Below are 24,692 nucleotides of genomic sequence, written 5' to 3'. Positions count from 1 at the left end.
CTAGCTAAGATGAACTCTAGTGTGAATACAGTTTGAATCAATATCATTAGATTGTGGCCGGAATTTTCCGTCCCCATTGGTGTCGGGCAACATGGTGGGCATGAGTGAACAATATGGCGAGAAGGCCAAAAATCAGTTTTGCGCCGTCGTGAAACCAGTTTGCGGTCGTTCGCTCTGCCCTTCAATGACGGGCTGCCTTTCCCAACGTCAGGAACCTAATTTCAATGCATTTGCATCTCATCATCTTGCCTGTTTGCCAGAATCATCCCTCATGTCAAAATTACCGCCTACATCGGTGGGAAAACACGCCAGCCCAGAACACGCCTTGACGAGTGTGACATACTGAAGTCGGGACTCACTGTTAGGGCCTTGCTGACACCACGGAGCAGAGGATGCTGGAGCCCTGCAGCTCCTGGACCCTGGAGGAACATGTGTATTGCATGCTGGGTGGATTCTCATGGACATAGCTCAGCTGTGAAGCAGCTCACAGAAGTTGGGAGGTCTCTATTGATTTCTAGGGTCTGCTTCAGGACGTCACGGCTATGGCCATGGACTGCTATGGATGATTGGCATGGGGGGTGGAGCAAAGTCCAGCTGTGTGAGTAGGCGAGGAAGGTGTACCAAGAGGCTAGGAAAGGAAGGTGTACCGGGGCGGCGGGGGGTGGGGGGTAAGGTTGGGAGGGGGGGAATTGAAGGTGCTGGGGGGTGAGGGGAGGGAGTATGGGGGTAGGAGGGTGTAATGGGGGAGAATGCGGCAACTGGGGAGGTAGGTGTAAGGGAACAAGTCCGGGAGGGGGAAAGGAGTCTGGGAGGGGGAAAGGAGGAAGGGGAAGGAGGATATCCAGGTGAACATGCAGGGAGGGGTCTGCGCAGTGAATGACTGCCCCCTGGGGAGCGAACTGAGGGTGGGGGTGGTAAGAGGGAATGGTGAGAATGAGAGGGGGTAGAGTGAGCCAGAGGAGTGAGAGGCTGAGGGTGCGACGGTATCGGTAGACGGGACGGCAAGGGCAGTTGTTGGGGACTCGGAGGGAGACACAGACCCTTGGGATGGGAAGGAGGAGGTTGGGGAGGTCAACGTGGATGGGGGTGGGATTTTCAAGAAGGCAGTGAACGTTCATGTTCACCTGGACATTCTGGAAAGAAAAGTGTTCTAGTTGGTAGTTGACGGTAAGAAAGTGATGTTGGGTGGGGTTGTGGGGGTAGTGGGGGTCAACAGTGATTGGGGAAAGAACATGGGAGACTTGGGGAGGGGGAAAAATGTGTGAGCCAAGCGGAAATGTGACGACTACCATTTTTCTCAAATCGAAAGAATGTGCAGCCTCGTGTTGGGTGGGCAAAGATGCAGCATGGGAATGCAATCAGTGGATGGGTGGAGATATAGGCCAGCTCAGATAGACAACTGAAAGAGAACCCCAGCAGGCAGCATTGAAAATGCTTGGGACATTGAGATGAGTGTGATGGAGGAAGGCTCCGCTTGTGTGGGAGAATGCTTGCATGAGGCTTCGAAAGGCCCTGCCACACACACACTTCTCCCTCCAGAATCACTCGTGGTCCAGCTCTGTGCAGCTGAACTGCTAGTGGGGGACGCTGGGGAATGCAGCGGGAGGACTCGCAAACCCTGGCAATGAAGCTGTAATATACCATTACACATTATTCAGTGAAAGTGAATATATTTTCAGATTATAAAGTGACAAAATTTGCAACTGCTTGTGATCAGAAATCCTTAATTTTTCCAGACCTCCCACTTCTTCGAGAGGCTGTCCTGACATCCACAGCAAGTTGGAGACAGCCTGTGCAATTGTTGGCCCTGTTGCCTCTGATGACTTTGGCGTGCACCCTCTGGAGAGATGAGGCCTTGAGGATCCCAGCTTGTTTTGGCTGTCCTCCTGTGGGCCAGCTACTCCCTCTGAGGCGACAGAGGACAATGTTGAGGGGGGTCACAGGCAAAGGAGACTCAGAGGGAGAGGACAGCTTCTGAGACTCTTCAGCGGATGACCCAGGGGTATGTAACTGCCACTCCTCCTCCCTTCCGGTGCCTGAGAGCCCCGGCCTGACACCTTGAGGGAAAGGAGCACCTGAGCGGATGTCGAAGTGCCCCGTTTCCCTTTCGTGTTATCATTGTAGGAACTCACCCGTGGCTAACGTGATGGAGTGCAGATCTGTGCGCATCTCCGTGTTCTGCTGGACCAGGGTCTCTATGGCATCTGGCATCCTTCCCATGGAGACTTCCGTGCATGCACATATGGATACCATTTCATCAGAGAGCAGGCAGATGCACTCCTCCGACATATGCCACTCAATTGAGGGATTCCAACAGCTCTGCTTAATGTTCCCCTGCCTTCTGCTGGCTCTCCACAATGAATTGGAAGGCCAAATACAGAGGCTTGTCATCCGACTTGGGCCTGATAAATACCTCTTCCCCAGCAGTCCTCTGAGTGCCAGGGAGCTCGGCTGAGCCTGCCTCCTCCTGCTGCTGTCGATGCAGTGACCACCAATTGTGAACCCGAGCCTGTGCTAGATCTAGGTCCCACTGAGGTGTGTGTCTCTGTGCTGGTGGACGGTGTGGGTAAGCGCTGTGACAGGTCTTCCAGGTTGCTTATTTCCAACTCTTCAATGGAGAAGCTGTCCTCTTAGCCAAAGGTGAGGACCTAGATGGAGCTGAGGGACTGGCTGGCTGAGGGTGTCAGTTGTTTGGCAGAGCTCCCTGTGAACCAAAGTAGAGATAATTCGTGCATGGCTGCCAAGTCAAAAGCAGAAGACAGCACTCACATTTGCATTGAGAGAGCGGTGATGTAGTGCAGGATCCTCATGTGGGTGTTTGCCGCCGACCTCACTGTTGCTGCAGGCACAGTCAATGCCCTCACCAGTCAGCGCAATGGCACCCTCCACAAAATGAGTGAGGGGTCTAATGTGGGCTGCTCCATTCCCCTGGTCTGGGGCCTCTCCCTGCTGTTGTGAGCCATGTTCCGCTGCATGAAAATAGATGGAGAGAGTTTGAGCAGGACGCATGGCACTGTGTGGAATGATTGCGTGGTAAGCAGAACCATGGATGGGATGAGGACGTGAGCTCCAGAGGATGACTCTGATGGAGATGTGAGGGTGTGTGTGAGAGTTAGTGCTTTGCCCTTTGAGGTGTGAGATCGCTGTGGATATGTGGTGTGTTCGTGAGTGTGTGAGCTGAGTGATGAGATGGTTGAACTTAGCCTGGCAGAATGGATGAGAGCATTCATCCTCTTCTTGCACTGGATACCTGACCTCCTCTGTGCTCTGGTGGTGCTAACTGATGGTGCTACCACCTCCCAGGCCGGATTGGTGACTCTGATGGACTCTTGCGGCCAGAGCGGCGGCCTTCAACTGTGTCCAGCAGATGCTCCAGAGAGGTGTCACTGAATTTGGGGGGCTGCTGTCTTCTTTGCTTCTGGGACCATTTGTCGCTTGGAGCAATCCTGGTCTGAAGACATGAAGTAGGCTGCGCTCTGGTGCAGGTTTAAAATGGCGGCCGGAGCGTGGGAGCACAGAAGTCATGGTGTGGCGGGCAAATTTGAGCCCATCTGCCAGCAAGCCAGCATGTTCCCCACGAATGCATAATTAATGAGGCGGAACACACTGGCAATGGGACGATATGGTGCAAAAAGCCGCTATTGTGGCCAGGGGTAAAACATCCTTTTTCTGTACTTTCTGCAAATCTGGGACAATTCTGCCCTATGTGTGTTAGTATTTTGTTTTTCATATCTATCTCATTATCTAAATATTAAATTTTGTTTGTGGGGTGAGCATTCTGTTGAAAACTGCCAGGTAGACCAATTCCTATGGAAAACCTCAGCATGAAGTGTGCAATTGCTTAATAACCCTGGGCTGTGATGCCACTAGGCAATATTGAGAAAGAAGTTTCAATCTTGGAAGTGCACACCTTGCCTGTCATGCCACACTCTATCCTAGAGCCTGTTAGACCTGTGCCCAAGCTTACCTCCATCTGGTGGAGGTCCATCTGCTGCTGTTTCAGTGCTGTATTTTTAATTTTAAAATTTAAAGCTGAAAGTCCCTCATAATAACATCCATTTGAATTTTATTATTTAAAAATTATCCTGCTTCAGCAGCCTTTGTGCTGTCTGCCTGTCCCCTCCATGATTGAACTTCTTGTCCACCCTGGAAAACCTGCTGTCGTTAGCATCCTTGCTATGGCCGCTTCCATAAGCAAGCCTGCTTAACTCCATCTTTGGCCATTTTGCTGGAACAAAGCTCTGATGTTGTGGACGTGGATACTGGTGTTTAAAATTGAATCAAGTTAGTTGAAATGTTCCTTGGTTTGCAGACATGGCACATTGAGCTAGATTGTTAATGTTGCAAAAAAAAGATTCCTTTCCACTGCCCATTTAAGGTATTTAATTTGAGATTCCTGGCCTTTCTTGATATGGTGATTTCTTTCAAATTAATGATGTAATTAAATTATGAATTTTTACCAAAGCTCCTTTATTTATTTCTTTGTTTTTTATTCATTATGGGATGTGGGTGTCGCTGGCTAAGCCAGCAGTTGTTGCCCACCCCTAATTGCCCTTGAAGGGTGGTGAGCTGGTTTCTTGAACCACTGCAGTCCCTGTGGTGTAGGTACACCCACAGTGTTGTTAGGGAGGGAGTTCCAGGATTTTGACCCAGCGACAATGTATTGGGTTTTGGTTAAACCTCATTTTAGGTTTTCTCAATTCTGCCATTTGGCTACTATTTACCCAGCATGCATCTCTGCTTTCATTTTTTTCGTTAACTGTCTGCTGGCTCTCAAATGCCATCCAGTTCTGTGCTGCTCTTGTCTGCCTCCAGCTGGTTGTTGCCATTCATACTGTTACTACTGTGGTTCACCAACCTACCTATGCCCTCCTGGAGCCCACTACTGCCTTGGCTCATTTCAGGCAATCAGTGTGCTTTTAATGAGCACTGTCAAGGTCTTCTAACTAATGATAAAGCATTGTACATGATGTGATATGTCCCATCTCTCGGTCTTTCATCTCGTTGTCAAAGAAAATCCCTCCGTCATTGGTAGATATTGACTGTGCAAGGCAATATTGACTGTCAACAAAGCCTGGGAAGTCAGCAGATAACTTAGAGAGTTGCTTTACAATGCACTAGTTGTCACCAGCCATCAGATTTGAACTTCTTCTTTGCCATGCGGAGGATTAGTCAAAATCATTCATTCCTTGTCAAGTTCATAGAATTGTAGAAATATAGAAATTTAGAGCACGGAAGAAGGCCATTTGGCCTATTGTACCCTCATTGGCTGACAAGTAGCTTTCCAGCCTAATCCCCCTTTCCAGCCGTTGGTCCATAGTCTTGTAAGTTATGGCACTTCAAGTGCATGTCCAAGTACTTTTTAAATGTTATGAGGGTTTTTTCTTCTGCCATCCTATCAGCCAGTGAGTTCCAGATTCCCACCACCCTCACAGTGAAAAGTTTTCTGCTTAAATCCCCTCTAATCCTCCAACATCTTACACAAAATTTATGGCCCCTGGTTATCAACCCCTCAACCAAGGGATAGGGCCTTCTTATCCACTCTGCCCAAACTCCCTCATAATTTTATACACTTCAATTAGGTCTCCCCTCAGTCTCTTCTGTTCCAAAGTAAGCAACCCTAGCCTATCCAATCTGTTCTCATAACTAAAATTCTCCAGTCCTGGTAACATGATCCTCGTCAATCTCCTCTGTACCCTTTTTAGTGCAATCACACCTTTCTTATAATACAGAACTGAATTCAATACTCCACCTGTGGCCTAACTAGTGTTTTATACAGCTCCTGCATAACCTCCCCACTCTTATATTCTGTGCCTTGGCTAATAAAAGCAAGTTTTCCATATGCCTCTTGATCACCTTATCTACCTGTCCAGCCACCTTCATGGATCTGTGGACATGCACTCCCTGTGTCTTTATATTTCTCAGTATGCCCTTGCCTTGTTAGTTTTCTCCAAATGCATTACCTCACACTTCTCCGGATTAAACCCCATTTGTCACTGTTCCATCCAGCCAATTAATCCATTGATATCTTCCTTTAGCCTGCGGCTTTCTTGTTCGTTATCAACCACGCAGCCAATTTTTGCTTCGTCTGCCGATTTCTTAATAATACCCCTGACATTCAAGCCAAATCATTCATATATTCCACAAAGGGCAAGGGACATAGTTCTGAGCCCTGTGGAACCCCACTAGAAACAACCTCCTGGCCACAAAGACACCCACCGACCATATCTTGTACTTCCAATAATTTTCACACCGTCGAGGTTTGGCTGATTGGCTTGTAATTATTTGGTCTATCCCTTTCTCCATTTTTAAAGAATGGTACAATGTTATCTGTAGCCGGGGAGGATTGGAAAACATGGTCATACCCTTCATATTTCCGCTGTTGTTTCCCTTTACAGCCTAAAATACACTTCATCCGAGTGCCTGGATTTATCCACTGTCAAAGATGTTAAATTCCTTAATACTATCTCTCTAGCTATGTTAATTTTATCTACTGTTTCACACTCCTGCTCCCCAATTGCAGTGTCTGATTCATCCCTCTCTTTTGTGAAAAAAGACACATGGTATTCTTTAAGAACCATACCAATGTCCTCTGCCTTCTCACATAGGTTACCCTTATGGTCCCTAATAGGCCTTGCTCTTTCTTTAGTAATCCTCTTGCTCTTTATGTATTTAGAAAAAATATTTGTGTTTTCCTTGATTTTACTTGCTAATATTTTTTCATGCCGTCTTTGTTGCCTAATTTTTTTTAAATTTCACTACTCTAGGTTTTCTGCAGTATTAAGCCCTCAGCATCTAATATAAGCATCATTTTTTTTCTTTATCCTCTCTTTTAAGCCTATTGATATCCAAGGAGCTCTGGATTAGTTAGTCCTACCCTTTTTCGTTTTGGGAACATACATGCTCTGAACCCTCACTATCTCTTCCTTGAATGTCTCCCATTGATCTGCCACTGAATTACCATCAAATAGCAGTTTCCATTTCACTTTAACTAAGTACAACTCAGCTTCGTAAATTTAGCTTTTCCTCAATTGAAAACTTTTATTCCTGCCCTTTGTCCAATATCTTCGTCCTTTTCCATAAATACCCTAAATCTAATTGAACTGAACCAAATGTGGTAACACTTGGTACTGAAGTAAAAGATAGTTTAGTGCACTTGCAGTGAGATTGTGTTAGATGGCTTTCTAGATTTTAATACAAGGTGCTCTTTTTTGGTGCGTCAATGATTGAAACCTCATTGAGGTTAAGCAACTGTACTGAAATGATCAACTTAGCAGGGCTTTCGTCTAAGAGTCTTTACAAAGAAGGCCTTTAATTTGTATAGTGTTTTATCCTGTCTTTTAAAAATGTTGTTGTAAATTACTTTTTGAACTAAGTGACTATTGTTAAGCAGACAATTCAGCAGTCATTTTACACCAGGCAAGGTACTGCCAAAAATAAAGAAATGGATGACCTGCTAATCTTTTTTGATGGTGTTTGTTGAGGCAGAAATGCCAACCAAGGCACTGAAAATTTTCTGGTCTTTGAATATTGCCATGGGATCTTTAAGTTTTACCAAAACCAGCAGAACAAGCAGGTGATAACTCTGTTCAATGTCTGTAGAACAGCACTTGTTTTCAGTACTTTGCATAAATGTCAGCCTGGTTGATGTGCCTATGCCCTAGTTCAAGCTTTGAACCTATAACCTAACTTGGAATTAAAAGTGTCACCAACTAACGCAAGTTTACACTTGCTGTACAAGGTGCTAGATTTTCTAATATTTTTTTAATCCTTTCTTGGGATGGGGGTGTCTCTGACTAGGCCAGCATTAATCAATTCTGAATGATCATAGGCACTATTTCTTAGCCTTAAAAAGAGTCCCGACGGCATAGCCTTGCATCAGGAGGCTGTAATACAACCTGTTCCTTCAAGTTACATATCTGTTGGCCACAGTTATCATAATAGTGTCCATGATGGTGTATCTCTTCCCACATTTAAAGGCCTTTTGAATAGCTACCTCTTTGAAACAGCTCCAATTGCATTTCATCATGCAGTGGCAAACTGGTATGTTAGGTGAAAAAAGATTTCCATCATCCATGGTATTTTGCTCTTGTTTTGGTATGGTAGGTAGATCCTTGACATTTAGAGCAATTCTCAGATTTTAACTGATTGAAAGTTTGTTTGAATCTTTCTGTTCACGACGTAAGCTTTTTGGCAGATCCATTTTAAATCCAACTGCCTGACCTTGCCAGAAAGATTGATCTTCCAAAGATACTACTGAGTCAGAGTTCCAGTGATAACTGGAATTAAGTTAATTATCTACTTGTATAATCACATCTTTCACAAATAAAGTTGACAAAAGATTCTGTATATATTTTAATTGGATTAATAATTACTGTAGATGTCAGTATATAAGTGGCCCTTTGAAGCCTTGAAAAATCCCTCCAGAAAGGGGAGTCAATTTATATGCTGAGTATAAAAGTGAATCACTGGTCTGGGTGGTCGCCATCTTTGTTGTTCGCCACATCTGCTCTGTATGGGCGTGTCTTAAACTCCCATGCATTTTCACAACGTAGACCGTATCACCAACTTGATCCTTTACACCCAGTTAAAAGGTACCAATAAGTAAAACATCCATTTATGGTGTAAAAAATTGAGGCTGACTACTAATGTGAATATAGCATGTCATCACTGAAAACGGGAGTTGACTTATATGCCAAGTATATGCAAAAATGTGATCTTTTGGGGGCTGAAAGGAATCAGGTCATTTTATAAACCGGGTCAGTTTATACACCGGGCTAACTTAGTTGTGTCTACGGTAGTGAATTTCCCTTTCAGTAAGTTCAATGTTTATTCATTAAGCATCAGAAGAAAGAAAGAGACTGTGTTTATATAATGCCTTATCACACCTCTCTAATGTTCCAAACTACTTCAAATACAATGAATTACATACTTTGAAGTGGGATGATTGTTGTTATGTAGGCAAGAAACTATAATTCAAGAAAATTGAATATATAACAATTCTTTAAAGTCATTTTATTGAACATGATGATATAGCTTGCCTGTCCTCCTTCACCCTCCCAATCCACCCTTCATCCAAAACAGTAAAATGACAAAAACCTGCAGTGAATGAATATAAAAAACATATCCACAAGATGCATTAACCATATTAAATGATGAGTTGTTTTTTGCACCTTGTAGAATCATTGGACAAATGGGAGCGTCTGACAGTGGCTGACGCACTGGAACCTGTCCAGTTTGAAGACGGGGAGAAAATTGTGGTCCAGGGTGAACCAGGTGATGACTTCTTCATTATCACAGAGGTAATATTTTAGGATGAACTGCACAAAACATGAGTTACACCTGTTGCTTCAACAGCAACCCAGTTAAGAAGCAACTTTTTATCCTATAAATAAAGAGTTAATCCTGAAGCTGTCAAAGCAAACTGTATTAGCTAGAAAATTTCTTATCCTGTTTTCCTAAAACCTTGTTTATATTTACTATTTCTGACTAAACTGAAGCACTTCAATTTGAATTTGATACTTTTAATATGAAGGGGCCTTATTTTGTTTTTTAAAAAAATCTCATTGAGCTACTTACAAGGTCATCTATTTCATTTCATTGCTTTCTACAAGCATGCATTGCTACACAACATGCATATTTCTTAGTCTTACATTATTATGGTAATGAGGTGGCTGATTTAAATTAGTTCTGCAAACGTGAGGCTTTTTTCATTAAAACTGAGACGGCTAAAGGATGATATGATGGAGGTCCTGAAGATTATGAAGGGTAGTGATAAGATGGACGTGAGCACAGCAAGATGGTGACTTGCGGGCACAAATTTACAAAAATCATTTTTAAAAATTTAAGGAAAGACTATAAAAATTGTTTGCAGAGGATGGTACAAAAGTAGAAATCTCAGCTGCAAAATATTGAAGCTGAATCCGTAAATTCTTTTGAGAGGAAGGTAATTGCTTTATAGGACAGAATTTTACGGCCCTGTTTCAGCGGGGACGGGGCCGTAAAATGCAGCGAGACATTCTAAACCTCATTGGCTTCGGCGGGAACGTAAAATCCTGCTGCTGTAAAATTTCGCCTATAAAGAAAGAATGTTGAAGTGGCCTGTTTATGCATTATTAGAATCTGTGGGCTGAATTTTACAGGGATGCATGTTGCTCGCACCCCCACCCCACTCCCCATTACAAAACCTACCGACTTTTTTAAAAAAAGGCCGACCAGCTGTGCTAACCACTGTCAGTAGCCTTAACATGCAATGAGTGAGAATTCTGCTCCCCAGTAGGAGGAAGTCCCGCCCATGAGAGCTGCTGGCCAGTCTGATTGGTCAGCGGCTCTCACAGTCCCAGCAGCGCTCAGCAGTGGGTGCTATTAAATCTGCAAGCAGGCCACAGGAAGAAGAGCAACGGATCCTAAACTAAGTTAAGCCTGGGCTTTTAGGGCAGGAAGGGAGCAGACACCCTAAGGAGGGGGATGGGAGGATGGGTTTTGGAGACCAGGCGGGGAGGCGCAAAGGGGGAGGTGGTATTATCTTGTGGGGGGTGCCTTTGTGGTATCATCCTAAAAGATGCACCACCTCCTTCCTTCCTGCTTTTTCATCCCAGATGGTGAAGAAGCGAACTCTCCACTCTTGCCCACCTGCCCACAGCAACCACATTAAGATGTGGGGCAGTGTCATATTTGGGTAAATTGGCTTGTTAAGTTCAATTGCCCATTAATGAGTTTTTGTCTAAATGGTGCGTGGGCTTTTGATTTCAGCCCCTGCCCGCCTACCGTATTATGGGGACCAAGTCAGGGTTGGGCGGGAAGTCAGTGGGCTAGCCACCCATTTTTTTTTTACATGTTCCCCCCACTCTGCCAAAAGCACACCCAGTGGAGGGCCGTAAAATCCAGCCCTATGATCCTGTGATCACTACTTGGTGACCCTGCTTCAGGAATATTGGTTGAGAGTAAACTTAAGCTTGGGTTTGATAACCCCTGTGGTCTAACAGTCTAACTTTTGCTATTGAGGCTTGCATGAAAACAGTGAAGATGTGATTTTTAACTTAGTGTTTGTACTAATATCAGATGAAATACGTATGGAATTCATTTGCCCCAACCATTTGAAGTAGAATATTTTGTTGTTTGCCCAGCATGATATCTAATAGTTTTCAGACAAGAATTATTGGTACAGAAAACTTGAAAAGCACTTGGAAATGGTGAGAAGAGAAGGATCAATAATAGTGCTAAGTTTACTGTGGAGCCTGGCTATTATCACTGTCTCCTGCGCTTTTCCTGCAAGCATGTATCAAATGGATCTGCTTTGCAAGACTTCCATGTATATCTAGGCAAAAATTTCTTGAGAGATCCTGACAGATGCATCCACTTTGCACGTGCAAAGGCTGTTCCTTTGCCAGCATGATGGGCAGGGCACATCCAGTATTCAATGCACTTTGATGGCACACTTTGCATTTTGTTTTCCCAGGATATTTTTGACCTTTGTGTTTTCACTTGTCTTGGTAATTTTCGTAGTGTGTCTAGAATAACAAATAGAAAACCCTCTATCAGATTGTTTTAAACTACTGATTCTATCATGTACCTCCTTAAGATCCTCCTCTTCTTTGAAAGTGTCTAAACAACACCATGACTAGACTTTATTATGTGCTTCATATGTCAAACAACTTTATTCAAAAAAATAGATTCTGTTTCATCTTGGACCTCAGGACAGAGGATATTCCCCTGCAGGGAAATAATCAGGATAGCAGATGTAGTGTTCCCCAAAGACTAGTTGGTTAGCACTAGTTTAAAGGATGCCTACCTTCATATCATGTGAAATTACTTGAGTTCAATTTCCAGGATCACTATTAGCATGACAAGATTTCCCCTTCTTGCAGATGTAAATTTTATTTTTGTAATGTGTGGTTCTGCTTCATGGATAATCATGAATTTTTGCAGAATGCTATGCTGTGTCATTAAAAACTGATAGGTGCAACATCTTGGTTGTACAAAATTACTGATTAGTCATCAGATCATTAGAGTTGAATTTACTCCAGCAGGTGATTGCTAATGTCCCAGCTGATGAAAAGCTGTGGCTCGATATTTAAGCGTAAATATATAAATGTTCTTCAATTTGGGTTAACTCTTAACTTCCCCCTCCTCAGCTAATAATGATGACAGATACCTCTTCCTCAGAATAGGAGCACACACAGGACAAATGGCACACACAGGACAAATGGCACACACAGGACATGTAAATAAACTTGAGGTTACAGAGGTATGTCTATCCCTATTTCAGTGCCTTTTCTGACTCTTGTGGAGTGCAACAATAGGTTCCATCCACCTGAACCATTGGAACCAATAGTTTAATGTATCATCCAAAGAATCGCAGCATGGTAATCCAGCATTCCTTCAGCACTGGCTAGATAGCTGGGCACAAATCATGGTTTGGAGTTTGAATCCATAGACTTGTAATTCAGAGATGAGATCCACTGTGCCAAGCTGACACTTGGAATGGCAATCCTGGCAGATCTCCCTAGGCCAAAGGGAATGAAACTTTATTGATTGGGTTCACCGTAATCCTTGTCAAGACCTTTTGCGCCTTTCATTCTTCTGTACGTTTCATTTATTTTATTCAGTCATGGCATGTGATTGTCGCTGGCAAGGCTAGCATTTAGTTTCCATCCTTAATTGCCCTTGGGTCGGCGGTGGGGAGCCACTTTGAACAGCTACAGTCTGCCGTGAAAGTATTTCAAAGTGTATAGTTTACATTTATTTATATAATCTATCTGTCATTCCTTAGCTGCCTACTTGCCTAAAACAGTAATGACATTTCAAAAAGAATTGCTGGGCTTTACAGTACTTTGAGATGTGCTGAGGACACAAAAGGCGCAAGGGAAGTACAAGTGCATTTGCTTATTCAGGTGAGAAACGGGTGCCCAGCAGTTGAAACTTTCCCCAGTGATATGTTTTTGGAAAGATTGATAGAGACTGGGAGGAGAAAGAACTATCTGTGATAAATGTAAAAACAGATTGATCACAGTGACTGACATTCAAGAGGATCTCCTTTGTTGATGCCAGCTCTGCCCATTTATTCCACTGTTTAGTTGATTAAATGAAGGATACGTAAAGCCACACCCAAGAACTAGTCACCTAGTGACATTGGGAGACCTACTGATTTTAATTACCTAGAATCTATTTGGAAAAAATACTAGCCATTCATTGACACTTACCCAACTTACACCTTCAAAAGGGAAAGGCATTTTGATTTTTATATTTGGATAGAATCTACTCCATATAGGCTATAAAATAGTCCAAGTCTGAACATTAAGTACTTCTAGACAAAAGGAGCATAATTTGTTTTCTGACATTAAATTTGTATCTCTTAAATTATATCCATACATTTAGGTGTTTATTATTTGCCAATATCTTACATAATAAAACATAATGGCATATTAGCTTTATACAAATAATACCGTATGTTGTTTTTCCCCTGCTTGCCACTTCAAACTTATCTTTTTTTACACTTTCTTCTCTCATGCCTATGTATGTGCACGCACCCATATATTATTTCGATTTCCTGGTTAACCGTGCAAACAATTGCCTCCCATAGCTTTGCCAGAGATGCTCTTGAACTGGCGCAGTAAATAATGCTGAATGACATTCCTTTTTTTTGCCTCTTATGGAGAAGCATTCTCCCTTTTCCTGAGATCATGGTTGAAATTGAGATCTATGGTGAAATAGAATTAAGAAACCAGCATGGGTATTTGTGTTTTATTTTAAAACTTTAGTAAAATTTTGTTTGGAAAAAGTGTGAGCTTTCATTATTGAAGTACACATCTGGACAGAATGCTTATGCCATGTTGCCCAAATGTAATACATCATCTGGAATATGTTGCAAGACCATGCTGATGAGGATTTGTGATGATATAAAATGCAGAGGAAGAGCTGGAGGAGCATCTAAGTTCTATATCAGCCCCAAGACTGATCACTACCTTGGAACACACACCTAAAGAGCTCCATTCTTTACATTAAAAAGAAATGGAGCATTTTCTTGCCATTTTCATTTTTCAATTTACTGTTTTATTGTCTTTTTGTTGTGGTGTCATGTTGTACAGTAAATAAAAGAACGAGCATGCATTTATATAGCATCTTTCACAACCTCAGAATGCCTAAAAGCCCTCCTTTATAGCCAAGAAAATAGTTTTTTAAGGTCACTGTTATAAGAAACTAGGCAAGCAATTTGTGCACAGCAAGGTCCCACAATGAAATAAATGGCCAGATTATCTATTTTAGGTGTTGATTGAGAGATAAATATTGGTCAGGATACCAGGAGAAATCTTTTTCTCTTCTTTGAATAGTGTCATGAGATCTTTTAAGTCCACCTGAGAGGACAAACGGAGTCTTGGTTTAACATCTCATCACAAAGATAACACCTCCAACAGTGTAGCGTGCCTCAGTACTGCAGTGAAGTACCAGACTAAATTATGTGCTTGGGTCTAAGGAATAGGATTTGAGCCAATAGCCTTCTGACTAAGAAATGAGAGTCCTGCCACTGAGCCAATGCTGACAAGTCAATTCTGGCTTTTATACCATATGGTTAAGCCAGACTTAGTATTGTGCATTGTAATTAGCCCAAGACATGATTTTGGGATTTATTTTACTAACTGTTGTAGAACAATCCCACAGCTTTTTTAAACTAAAAATTGAAAATGCATTTAAACACTACAAATTACATTAAAAATAACTAACTCCAATATTAATAACACCACAATGTAAATATCACAATCTTATGTTCCATGTAATTATGTTCTTTACTTTAAGAAACTTTTTCTTGCAAGGGAAACCTTTGCTAGCCTGCAGTGCTCAACTCAGATCTTTTAACCCACTTTGGTGATAAAAGGGATCTTTGTTAGGTTTTCTAACACTGATTTGAAGACTGTTGCTATATTATGTAAGTGAAGGTCTGTAGACTTCCATTTTCATCATTTAAGGATATCATGCAGGCTAATGAATGCTGATATTTTTACCATTAATTTTTTTTCCCCTTACTTACTGTTTAAGTAACGGTTACATCATTGGAGCAATAAAATGTGCCTGCCAGGAGTTAAATTACTGAAGCTAATGGAGTGAGCTATTAAAATATTGGAGGTTTCAAAATGCTTGTTTCCCACTGCTCCATTCATTCACACTGTATCAACACAAATTCAAACCTTCCCAAGCCAAACAGATGTGGAATGTATCTATTCAGTTCCAAAGCTGTGAAAATATCACATATGAGATTTTTGAAATCTGAGTGAAGAATTGTCATCACTATTCAGACATCATTACTATGTACCAAGATGTTATGGCAAATAAGATAGCTTGACAGATGTATTGCTTTGTGTAGCTGAATTGTTGATTATACCATTATATACCGTATCCAATACTTAACATGTGCACATTTTTTGAGCTTATTGGCTTTGATCTTTTAACAAATTTTGGAGGTTGAAGAGACTCTGTAGTCATTTTTATTTACTGAAGCACATAATTCACTGCTACTGGATAAGGATCAAACTTACAATATCCTCATTCAGTGTACAAGTAAATTCAATGATTTTTTTAAAAAGCTATTACAATACACATATTATCTTCTGCAGTGCTGCTCAAACTGCTGTGTTCTGCAGCATGAATGTGATGTTTAGCTGCAGTTTGGCCCGTTTCAAGGTGAGGTCAGGTGTTCCATGTGCTCTAAGTGAAAGTAGGTTCTGAGGCCAATTAGAGCTTAATTGATCTTTGGTGAAGGATACTTGCAGATTACCGGTTGCTCAGAAACTGCTAAGATTGTTCAGAGGGCAGCTGTAGCTGCTTGTAAGTTTCATGCTTCAGATCAATGACTGATTTTTCTCTGTCAATTAAACAGATTTTAGAACTGTCAGAACTTGTGGCACTTTCAAGTGTGATGTCTGGTGACTAATATGTACTAGATGCAAGATTTAATTATATAAATGCTTACAAAGAAACTTTTATATTGGAAGAATAACTCATGCAGAGCCAATTTATGAGAATGTTTTCCTATTAATTCAGTAGTAAGTGGTAGAATGGCTTATTTTTCTCATTATAGGGGTAGGTTTGAAACGGTAGAAAATCCATTTAAGAGTTGGTATACATCACTTCTGTCCATTTAACAATCTCTCAATTTGCGCTTAGTTTACATTTTACCAAGGGATAGCAGAGTTCCTTTCTGATGTGGGGATAGTTGCATAGCAAAACTAATTTGCACAGAGATGGTGTTGAAACTGTTTGTTCATTGTTCAAATTGGAGTCCATCATAATTGCTATCTGAATGCAATAAACATTTAGATTCAGGCATTATAGTGTGCTCTGTGTCACTTTTAACCATATTATAGTCCTGAACTACAGTATAACTCGAGGGAAAAGCAGTGATACGGTTTGGCTCTGGTAACTTAGGAATGAATTTTAGACCTCATTCCCATCAAGGATTGTATATTTTGTTTTGCAAAGTTTATGCACATAGTTCTGTTTTATTATGAAGAAAATATTTAATTAAATATGAAGTAAAGTTTTGCGATGGGACACAGGCATTTGGTACTTTGTGCATAGTACATAGTAATATCCCACAGTACAGCTTGCAGTGAGTGAGTTAATGCTCATGCATTAATGGTAGTAGCAAAAAAAAGGTCTGCCACACATCTGCACTTTTTTCCAGTGATTTAATATGCCAACAAAATTGTAAAAACAATTGTCCAACATCAAGTATTGTGTGGGATTAAATAGAGCTAATAGCATAGGATCTATCTGCTTTGGACATGCTTCCTTGTCATCTTGTCCATCAGTATTTTCTAGTTCCTGTTATGCATAAAATAATTTTCTAAAGTTGCTTTTCTACTGTGTTGAGACCTGTACAAGCACTGTCTGTTCTCGATGAACTGGCCTGTTGCAGTTCATCACAATCCAAAGGCAAATCTGCTGGAAGTCAATGAGGTAAGGAGTTGAAAGGCCTATTTTTTTAACTAGGTCTAATGACCAATCTTAGTAAATCAACGGGCTTACCTTCAGGTCAGGACCATTTGCTAAGACGGGTACATCAGGAACTGGTGGTGCTAGCATAGAACTCACATTGTATGAAAGCATAAAGACTGGTTTTGAATTAAAAGTTCTAGCTTGGCTGGAGGAAAAGGAATGTTTGGTCCATAAAGGCAAATGAGCATTTTTACTTACTTGCCATTAAAGTGATCTCATCTGTACAGTGTCATTTTGAGTTTATTAGAAAATTCTACAAATGAGAAATGGTTTGATTTCATTGCAATTTAAATGTATAAATCCTATATGCACATGCTATAAAGAAGAATGAATTTGCATTTAGTATCGTGAACTGTGAGAAGGATAGTAATAAGAGGACTTAGACAGTCTGGTGAAATGAGCGGATATGGGGCAGATGAAATTTAATAGAGAACTGTGAAGTGATTATTTTGGTAGAAAGAATGAGAAGAGGCAATATATTAAAAAGAAGATACAATTCCAAAGGGCATGCAGGAGCAGAGGGCCCTGCACAAATCATTGAAGGTGGCAGGGCAGGTTGAGAAAGCATTTAATAAATCATATGGGATCCTGGGCCTAAAGTACAAAAGCAAGGGAGTTATGATGAAACTTTACAAAACACTGGTTCACCCTCACAGGAATATTGTGTCCAATTCGGGACATCGCACTTTAGGAAGATTGTGAATGCATCAGGGTGCAGGAAAGATTTACGAGAATGATTCCAGGCATGAGGGACTTCAGTTATATGGATGGTTTGGAGAAGCTGGGTCTGTTTTCCTTAGAGAAGAAGAGAGAAGATTGAGAGGAGATTTGATAAAGATGCTCAAAATCATGAGGGGCCTAGACAGAGTAGATCGAGACAAAATGTTCCTACTGGTGTAAGTGTTGAGAACCAGAGAATGTTGTTCCTTTTGCCAATCACCTTAAATCAATGGTGACATGGGGAAACTTTATTTATGCAATGAGTGGTTAGGATCTAGAATGCACTGCCTGAAGGTGTTGTGGAGGCAGATTAAATCAAGACTTTCAGAATTAGAGAACTACCATTCTGTGATTCTGTAAAGCATCTTATCACGTCCTCAGAATGTTCCAGAATAGTTCACAGCCAATTAATTACTTTTTAAATGTAGTCACTGTTATTTAGGGAAATGAGGCAGCCAGTATGCGCGCAACAAATGATAAACACAAACTAGCCACTGCTTTGAGAATCACCTGGAGAATTCAGCACTAAATCTTTACTTTGTCCAAACCTAACATTTACACATCAGTATAGTGATGCAAGATAATATTATCTGTTATGATCCCCATGGGGGAACTGTGAATCAAAATAACCAAATTTACTGAATGACCTCCAAATGAAGAATTTACCAACAAGATTCTACTTTTGGTAGATTTTACTTTAAAATTAGTCAGAATCAACATAAATTAAACATGAATTAACAGACAAATTACGATCAGTGCAAACTTTAAATTACACATGGAATAGCACATTTCCAAAAAGCATTCGATAAAGTGCCACATAAAAGGTTACAGGATAACGGCTCATGGTATTGGGGGTAACATATTAGCATGGATAGAGAATTGTTTAGCTAACAGGAAGCAGAGAGTCAGGATAAATGGGTAATTTTTGGGTTGGTAAACTGTAACTAGTGGAATGTCACAGGGATCAGTGCTGGGGCCTCAACTATTTACAATTTATACCAATGACTTGGATGAAGGGACCAAGTGTATGGTAGCTAAATTTGCTGATGACAAAAAAGTAGGAAAGTAGGTTGTGAGTAGGACACAAAGAGTTTGCAAAGGGATGTAGATAGGTTGAGTGAGTGGGCAAAATTTTGGCAGATGGAGTATACTGTGGGAAAATGTCCACTTTAGCAGGTAGAATAGAAAAGCATAACATTATTTAAAAAAGGAGAGACTTAAGAAGTCCATGGTACAGAGGGATCTGAGTGTCCTGGTACATGAATCACAAAGAGCTACCATGCTGGTGCAGCAAGTGATTAGGAAGGCAATTGGAATGTTGCCCTTTATTGCAAGGGTATTGGTGTGTAAAAGTAGGGAACTGTTGCTACAGCTGTACAGGGCCTCAATGAGACTGCATCTGGAGTACTGTGTGCGGTTTTGGTCTCCTTACCTAAGGAGGGATATAATTGCATTGGAAGTAGTTCAGAGGAGGTTCACTTGACTGAGTCCTGGGACGAAGGGGTTTGTCTTATGAGGAAAGATTGAGCAGGTTGGGCCAATATTCATTGGAGTTTAGAAGAATGAGAGGTGATCTTATTGAAACATATAAGATTCTGAGGGGACTTGATAGGTTGCATGCTGGGAGGATATTTCCCCATGTGGGGGAGTCTAGAACTAGAAGCGCAGCTCAAAAATAAGGGGTCTCCCTCCCATTTAAGACTCAGATCATGAGGATTTCTTTCTCTCAGGGGGTTGTTAGACTTTGTAATTATTTTTCCCTAAAGAGCAGTGAAGGCTGGGTCATTGAATGTGTTCAAGGCTGAGTTAGACAGATTTTTGATTAACAAGGGAATCAAGGATTATGGGGTGCAGGCAGGAAAGTGGAATTATGGCCACACTCAAATCAGCCATGATCTTATTGAATGCTAGAGCAGGCTCAAGGGGCCAAATGGCCTACTCCTGCTTCAGTTTCTTTTGATCATATGACATGAAGAAAAATTGCTTCACTTAGAGGGTTGTGAATCTTTGGAATTCTCTATCCCAGAGAGTTGTGGATGTGCCATCATTGAATATATTTAAAGCTGAGATAGATTTTTAATTTCTTGAGCAGTCATACATCTGGAGAGCAGGCGTGAAAGTGAAGTTGAAGCCCAAGATCAGCCATGATAGTATTGAGTGGAGCAGCAGGTTCAATGGGCCCTCTGGTCTGATCCTGCTCCTATTTCTTACGTTCTTATGTTCTTTTTAATTGTATGACATCCACAGCCTCTTGTAAGCGTGCCTTCTCTGTTCTTCCCTTGCTGCAGCTGTTCTTAGCTCTTTACAGCATCAGCTTCTTTGTCTGGCCACATGGTTTTTTGTATATCTTAACTTCCTTCCTGTTGATACTGCTTCCAGGTTAAGGCTAGGTCACCAGGTCACATGGACCAGTTTTAAGAAAAGTACCATTGACACCTTTACACTTGATACAAAATCTTATAAGTGCTTTTCATTTTAAACAGCTACAGATTCCACAGACATTTTTTTAAAAGTTACAAATTTCCCTTATGTATTGTGTCTGTGTCAAAGTTCATCACACACCTATTCATTTAATAAGTTGTTATTGAAAAAGCATTCTTTGCGGTTAACACCCAATATGCACAATACAAGAAAATAACACCTCAAATATTTTAGGTTTTTGCCAAATTTTCTTGGATATGCACCTTTTTGAGGTGATGATTCTTGCATTAAAACTATTTTTGATACAAAACAGAATTATTATTATTCCCTTTTCCATTCCCCCCTCACCTCCAATAACAAGTGTGAGGAGCTCATGGATTTCCTTGTCACTAAGACCAAAACCATCCAGTCGTGGTGGAGGAGTCTGTTGACCAACTCTCAACTCTTAGGAAATAAAGTAAGGGACACTTTGGCCATGGGACCCGGGTAGGGGGAGTGGTGCTGGTCATCATTAGGGGTTGGGGAGGTTAGAGAAAGGTGCTGATGACCATAAAGCAAGGAGTTGGGGTGGGATGCGGAGAGGCAGCGAGGTGGAGAGGGCAGGTGTTGGGTGGTGCGCATGCAAGAGGAGGCTCCCAGACTCAGTCTCCCAAAGGCTGTCATGGAGGACAAAACTGGACAGTCAAAATAAGGGATAACCCCTTAAAATACAGGACAGCTGGTCACCCTTAACTGCCTCTGCCAATTCTCTACCTTCCGTTAGCCCACCTGGCCAAAATTCCTTTAATGCTCTTCCTTGCTCTGGCGCTGAACTCGCACCTTCTCTAGTTTCTCTCCTATCTCCCCTCATGCCTCTCTTGAGCTCACCTTATCCATGCAACTCACCTTCTATTCCCTCGATCCTATTACCCCTAAACTGCTGTTCACCCAACCTCTCCTGGCCCCGACGTTAGCCAATATTGTAAACGGTTCTCTCTCTTAAGGTGTTGTCCCTCTTTCTTTTAAATCTGCAGTCAACGCTCCTCTTCTCAAAAAACAGCCCTTGACCCCTCCATCTATGCAAACTACCCTCCCATCTTAAACTTACCTTTCTTCTCCAAAGTCCCTGAACATGTGGTCGCCTCCCAAATCCATTCTCATCTTTCCCGGAACTCCATATTTGAATCCCTCCAATCAAGTTCCCACCCGTGCCACAGTACAGAAGTGTATGTTATCAAAGTCACAAATTAAATCCTATGTGACTGTGATAAAGGTAAACTTTCCCTTCTCATCCTTCTGACCTCTCTGCAGCCTCTGATACGTTTGACCACACAATCTTCCTCCAAACCCTCTCCACTGTTGTCCAGCTGGGAGGGACTGCTCTCAGGTGGTCCCAGTATTATCCATGTAATTGTCATTAGAGAATCACTTGCAATGGCTTCTCTTCCCGCTTCCGCACCATTATCTGTGGTGTCCCTAAGGATCAATCCTTGACCACTCCCTATTTCTCTTCTACATGCTGCCCCTTGGCAACATAGTCTGAAGGCAAGGCATTAGTTCTCATAGGTACACTGAACTCTACCTCACCACCATCTTTCCCGACACCTTCATTGTTGCTAATTTCTTAGACTGCATATCCGACAACCAGTACTGGGTGAGCAGAAGTTTCTTCCAATTAAATATTGGTAAACCATGGTTTTCGGTCCCCACTCTAAACTCAGTTTCCTAACTACTGACTCCATCCCTCTCTCCGGCAACAGTCTGAAATTAAGCCAGTCTGTTTGCAACCTTGGTATCACATTTGATCCTGAGATGAGCTTCCAACCTCATATTCATGCCATCTCTAAGACTGCCTTTTCCAATCTTGGTAATACCACTCTACTTCACTCCTTTCTCAGTTCATCTGCTGCTGAAACCCTCATGCACGCCATTGTTACCTCTAGACTTGACTATTCGAATGCACTGCCGGCTGGTCTCCCACATTCCATCCTCCATGAACTTGAGGCCATCCAAAAATCTGCTGCCTGTGTTTTAAGTCCTGTTCCCCTATCACCTCTGTGCTTGCTGACCTTCCTTGGCTCATTGTCAAGCAACATCTTAATTTCAAAATTCTCAGCTTGTTTTCAAATTCCCTAGCTCATGGCCTTATTCTTCTTTATGCCTGCAATCTCCTCCATTACCACAGCCCTCTGAGATATCTGCATTCCACTAATTCTGGCCTCTTGTGCACTCCTAATCATAGTTGCTGCACCATTAATGTCCTGCCTTCAATTGACTAGGCCCCAAACTCTGGAATTCGCTCCCTACACCTCTCTCCTCTCTTTCCTCCTTTCAGACACTTCTTAAAACCAAGCTTTTTGTCATCTGACTTAATGTCTCCTTTGTGGCTCAGTGTCATGCTTTTTTATAACCTTTTTTTATTCATTTATGGGATGTGGGCTGGCTAGGTCAGCATTTATTGCCCATCCCTAATTGCCCTTGAGAAGGTGGTGATGAGCTGCCTTCTTGAACCACTGCAGTCCATGTGGTGTAGGTACACCCACAGTGCTATTAGGGAGGGAGTTCCACAATTTTGACCCAGCAACAGTGAAGGAATGGTGATATATTTCCAAGTTAGTTTGGTGAGTGGCTTGGAGGGGGACTTGCAGGTGGTGGTGTTCCCATGTGCCTGCTGATCTTGTCTTTCTAGATGGTAGTGGTCGTTGGTTTGGAAGGTGCTGTCGAAGGAGGCATGGTAAGTTCCTGTGATGCATCTTGTAGATGGTACACATTGCTGCCACTCTGCGTCGGTGATGGAGGGAGTGAATGTTTGTGGATGGGGTGCCAATCGAGCGGGCTGCTTTGCCCTGGCTGTTGTCCAGCTTCTTGAGTGTTGTTGGAACTGCATTCATCCAGACAAGCAGAGAGTATTCCATCACACTCCTGACTTGTGCCTTGAAGATGGTGGACAGGCTTTGGGAAGTCAGGAGGTGAGTTACTGGCAGCAGGATTCCTAGCCTCAGACCTGCTCTTGTAGCCACAGTATTTATATGGCTAGTCCAGTTCAGTTTCTGATCAATGGTAAGGCCAGGATAATGCTCCCGTGAAGGGCCTTCGGACATTTCATTACATGAAAGGTGCTATTTAAATATGTTGTTGTAGTGAAGCAAGAATTAATTTTTTAAAATGTACGCAAGACGTAATAACAGATGAGGTGAACATTTATCAATTTTATTTAATTGTTGAAAATAGTCATTTTTGATTAAAGCGATTTATCTTGAAATTCACAACAGCTTCATTTTATTGTTTACATGTGATACTCTAAATGAGATGCATACTGTGCATTTGTAAAGGTCTTGAAAATTGTAGCTAAAATTAATCTACAAAGGCATTGTAAGGATTGAAATATCTTTAATTTGCAATATTGGCTGGAAATTATGTCAAGAAAAAATTGTGTTCATCATCCATCCTGCTTTCACCATTTTCCCATTAACCATCACCTCAGCATCAATTTTTTTTTTCTTTCTTGTCTGAGAATGGTGACTCTTGCACTCACAAATGTTCCAATGGCACTAGCAGATCTAATAAGAAGCAAAGGAGCTTTAGTGGCTTATTTGGTTATTATAGAAGCCTACTTGCGTTGTCTCCCAGAATCCATAATGCTTATGTAACCAAAATTAAGTACATTAAATGGTTTTGGACCACACAATATATATTGATTGAGCCATTGAAGAGTGCTCAGTGCTACAGTGTTCATTTACTACTTTCATACTGTAACTGCAATTAAATTGGCCAAGTGTAACATGCAACTTCAAATGAGGCCCCTTGGCACATTCCTGCTGTATTAATATAGAATGAATTGTAAACAAAATTTTAACGGATAGATTAAAGGTGCCATTGCCTTGAGCATACAATCCTATCCAGGGAAATCTCTTTAGGCATGCAGCTTGATTAATTATTAATTAGTTTGATTCAGTACGGTCTGAACAAAAGATGAAAGTATTCACCAATACCTCATATTGGCTCCATTCAACTGGCATTAAGGATATTTAGTTATCTTATTCCCAATGACACAATATTGTTTGATTATGCCTTGTATTGGTAGTTTTTAATTTTAGGTTAGAAAAATGTTGTTCTATAATGCTACCTTAAACTCCATTCTCACGTGCAGAACCATAGACACCTATTTAAGCGCAGTTATTGTACTTCAATACCATCAAACTTTGACTGTATTATAAAAATATTAAAACATCTTATTCCTTCAGGAATTTTACGTTTCAGTTGCATTGATACTAAGTAACAGGTACACATGGTTCACTTGGGTAATGAGTAATTGAAATGAATAACTTGTATTTATTTTTACCATTTGACACTTTGAGATTAAGGGCTTGATTTCCAATTTGGGGTCAGAGACCCAAATGCCGGATTCGTCCACTCATGTTGGCAGCAGACAGGGGAGGGGGAATTTGGCGGGAGGTGCAGAAATCAGTTTCACGCCAGCATGAAATCACTGGGACCATCTGATAGTGTCCATCATGGTGGATCGCGAATCCAGCTGGAAGCTGGTGTGAACCTGATTTGCATCCCGCCAATCCCGATTT

The 24,692-nt window shown here is 41.6% G+C and overlaps 1 protein-coding gene across 1 annotated transcript in view; it reads left to right on the top strand.

The window, feature by feature from the left end:
• The window catches only part of prkar1b (protein kinase, cAMP-dependent, regulatory, type I, beta), a 215,645-nt gene that overhangs the window by 165,971 nt on the left and 24,982 nt on the right, over nucleotides 1-24,692 (top strand). The window contains exon 9 of the mRNA XM_078558889.1: nucleotides 9,181-9,302. Coding sequence (XP_078415015.1) covers nucleotides 9,181-9,302 — 122 coding nt within the window. The remainder of the gene's footprint in view (nucleotides 1-9,180; nucleotides 9,303-24,692) is intronic.

This window comes from Cetorhinus maximus, chromosome 15, assembly GCF_964194155.1.
Source record: "Cetorhinus maximus chromosome 15, sCetMax3.hap1.1, whole genome shotgun sequence".
Lineage (NCBI taxonomy): Eukaryota > Metazoa > Chordata > Chondrichthyes > Lamniformes > Cetorhinidae > Cetorhinus > Cetorhinus maximus.
The sequence above is the reverse complement of the archived record's forward strand: the minus strand, read 5'-3'. Positions and strand labels throughout refer to the sequence as shown.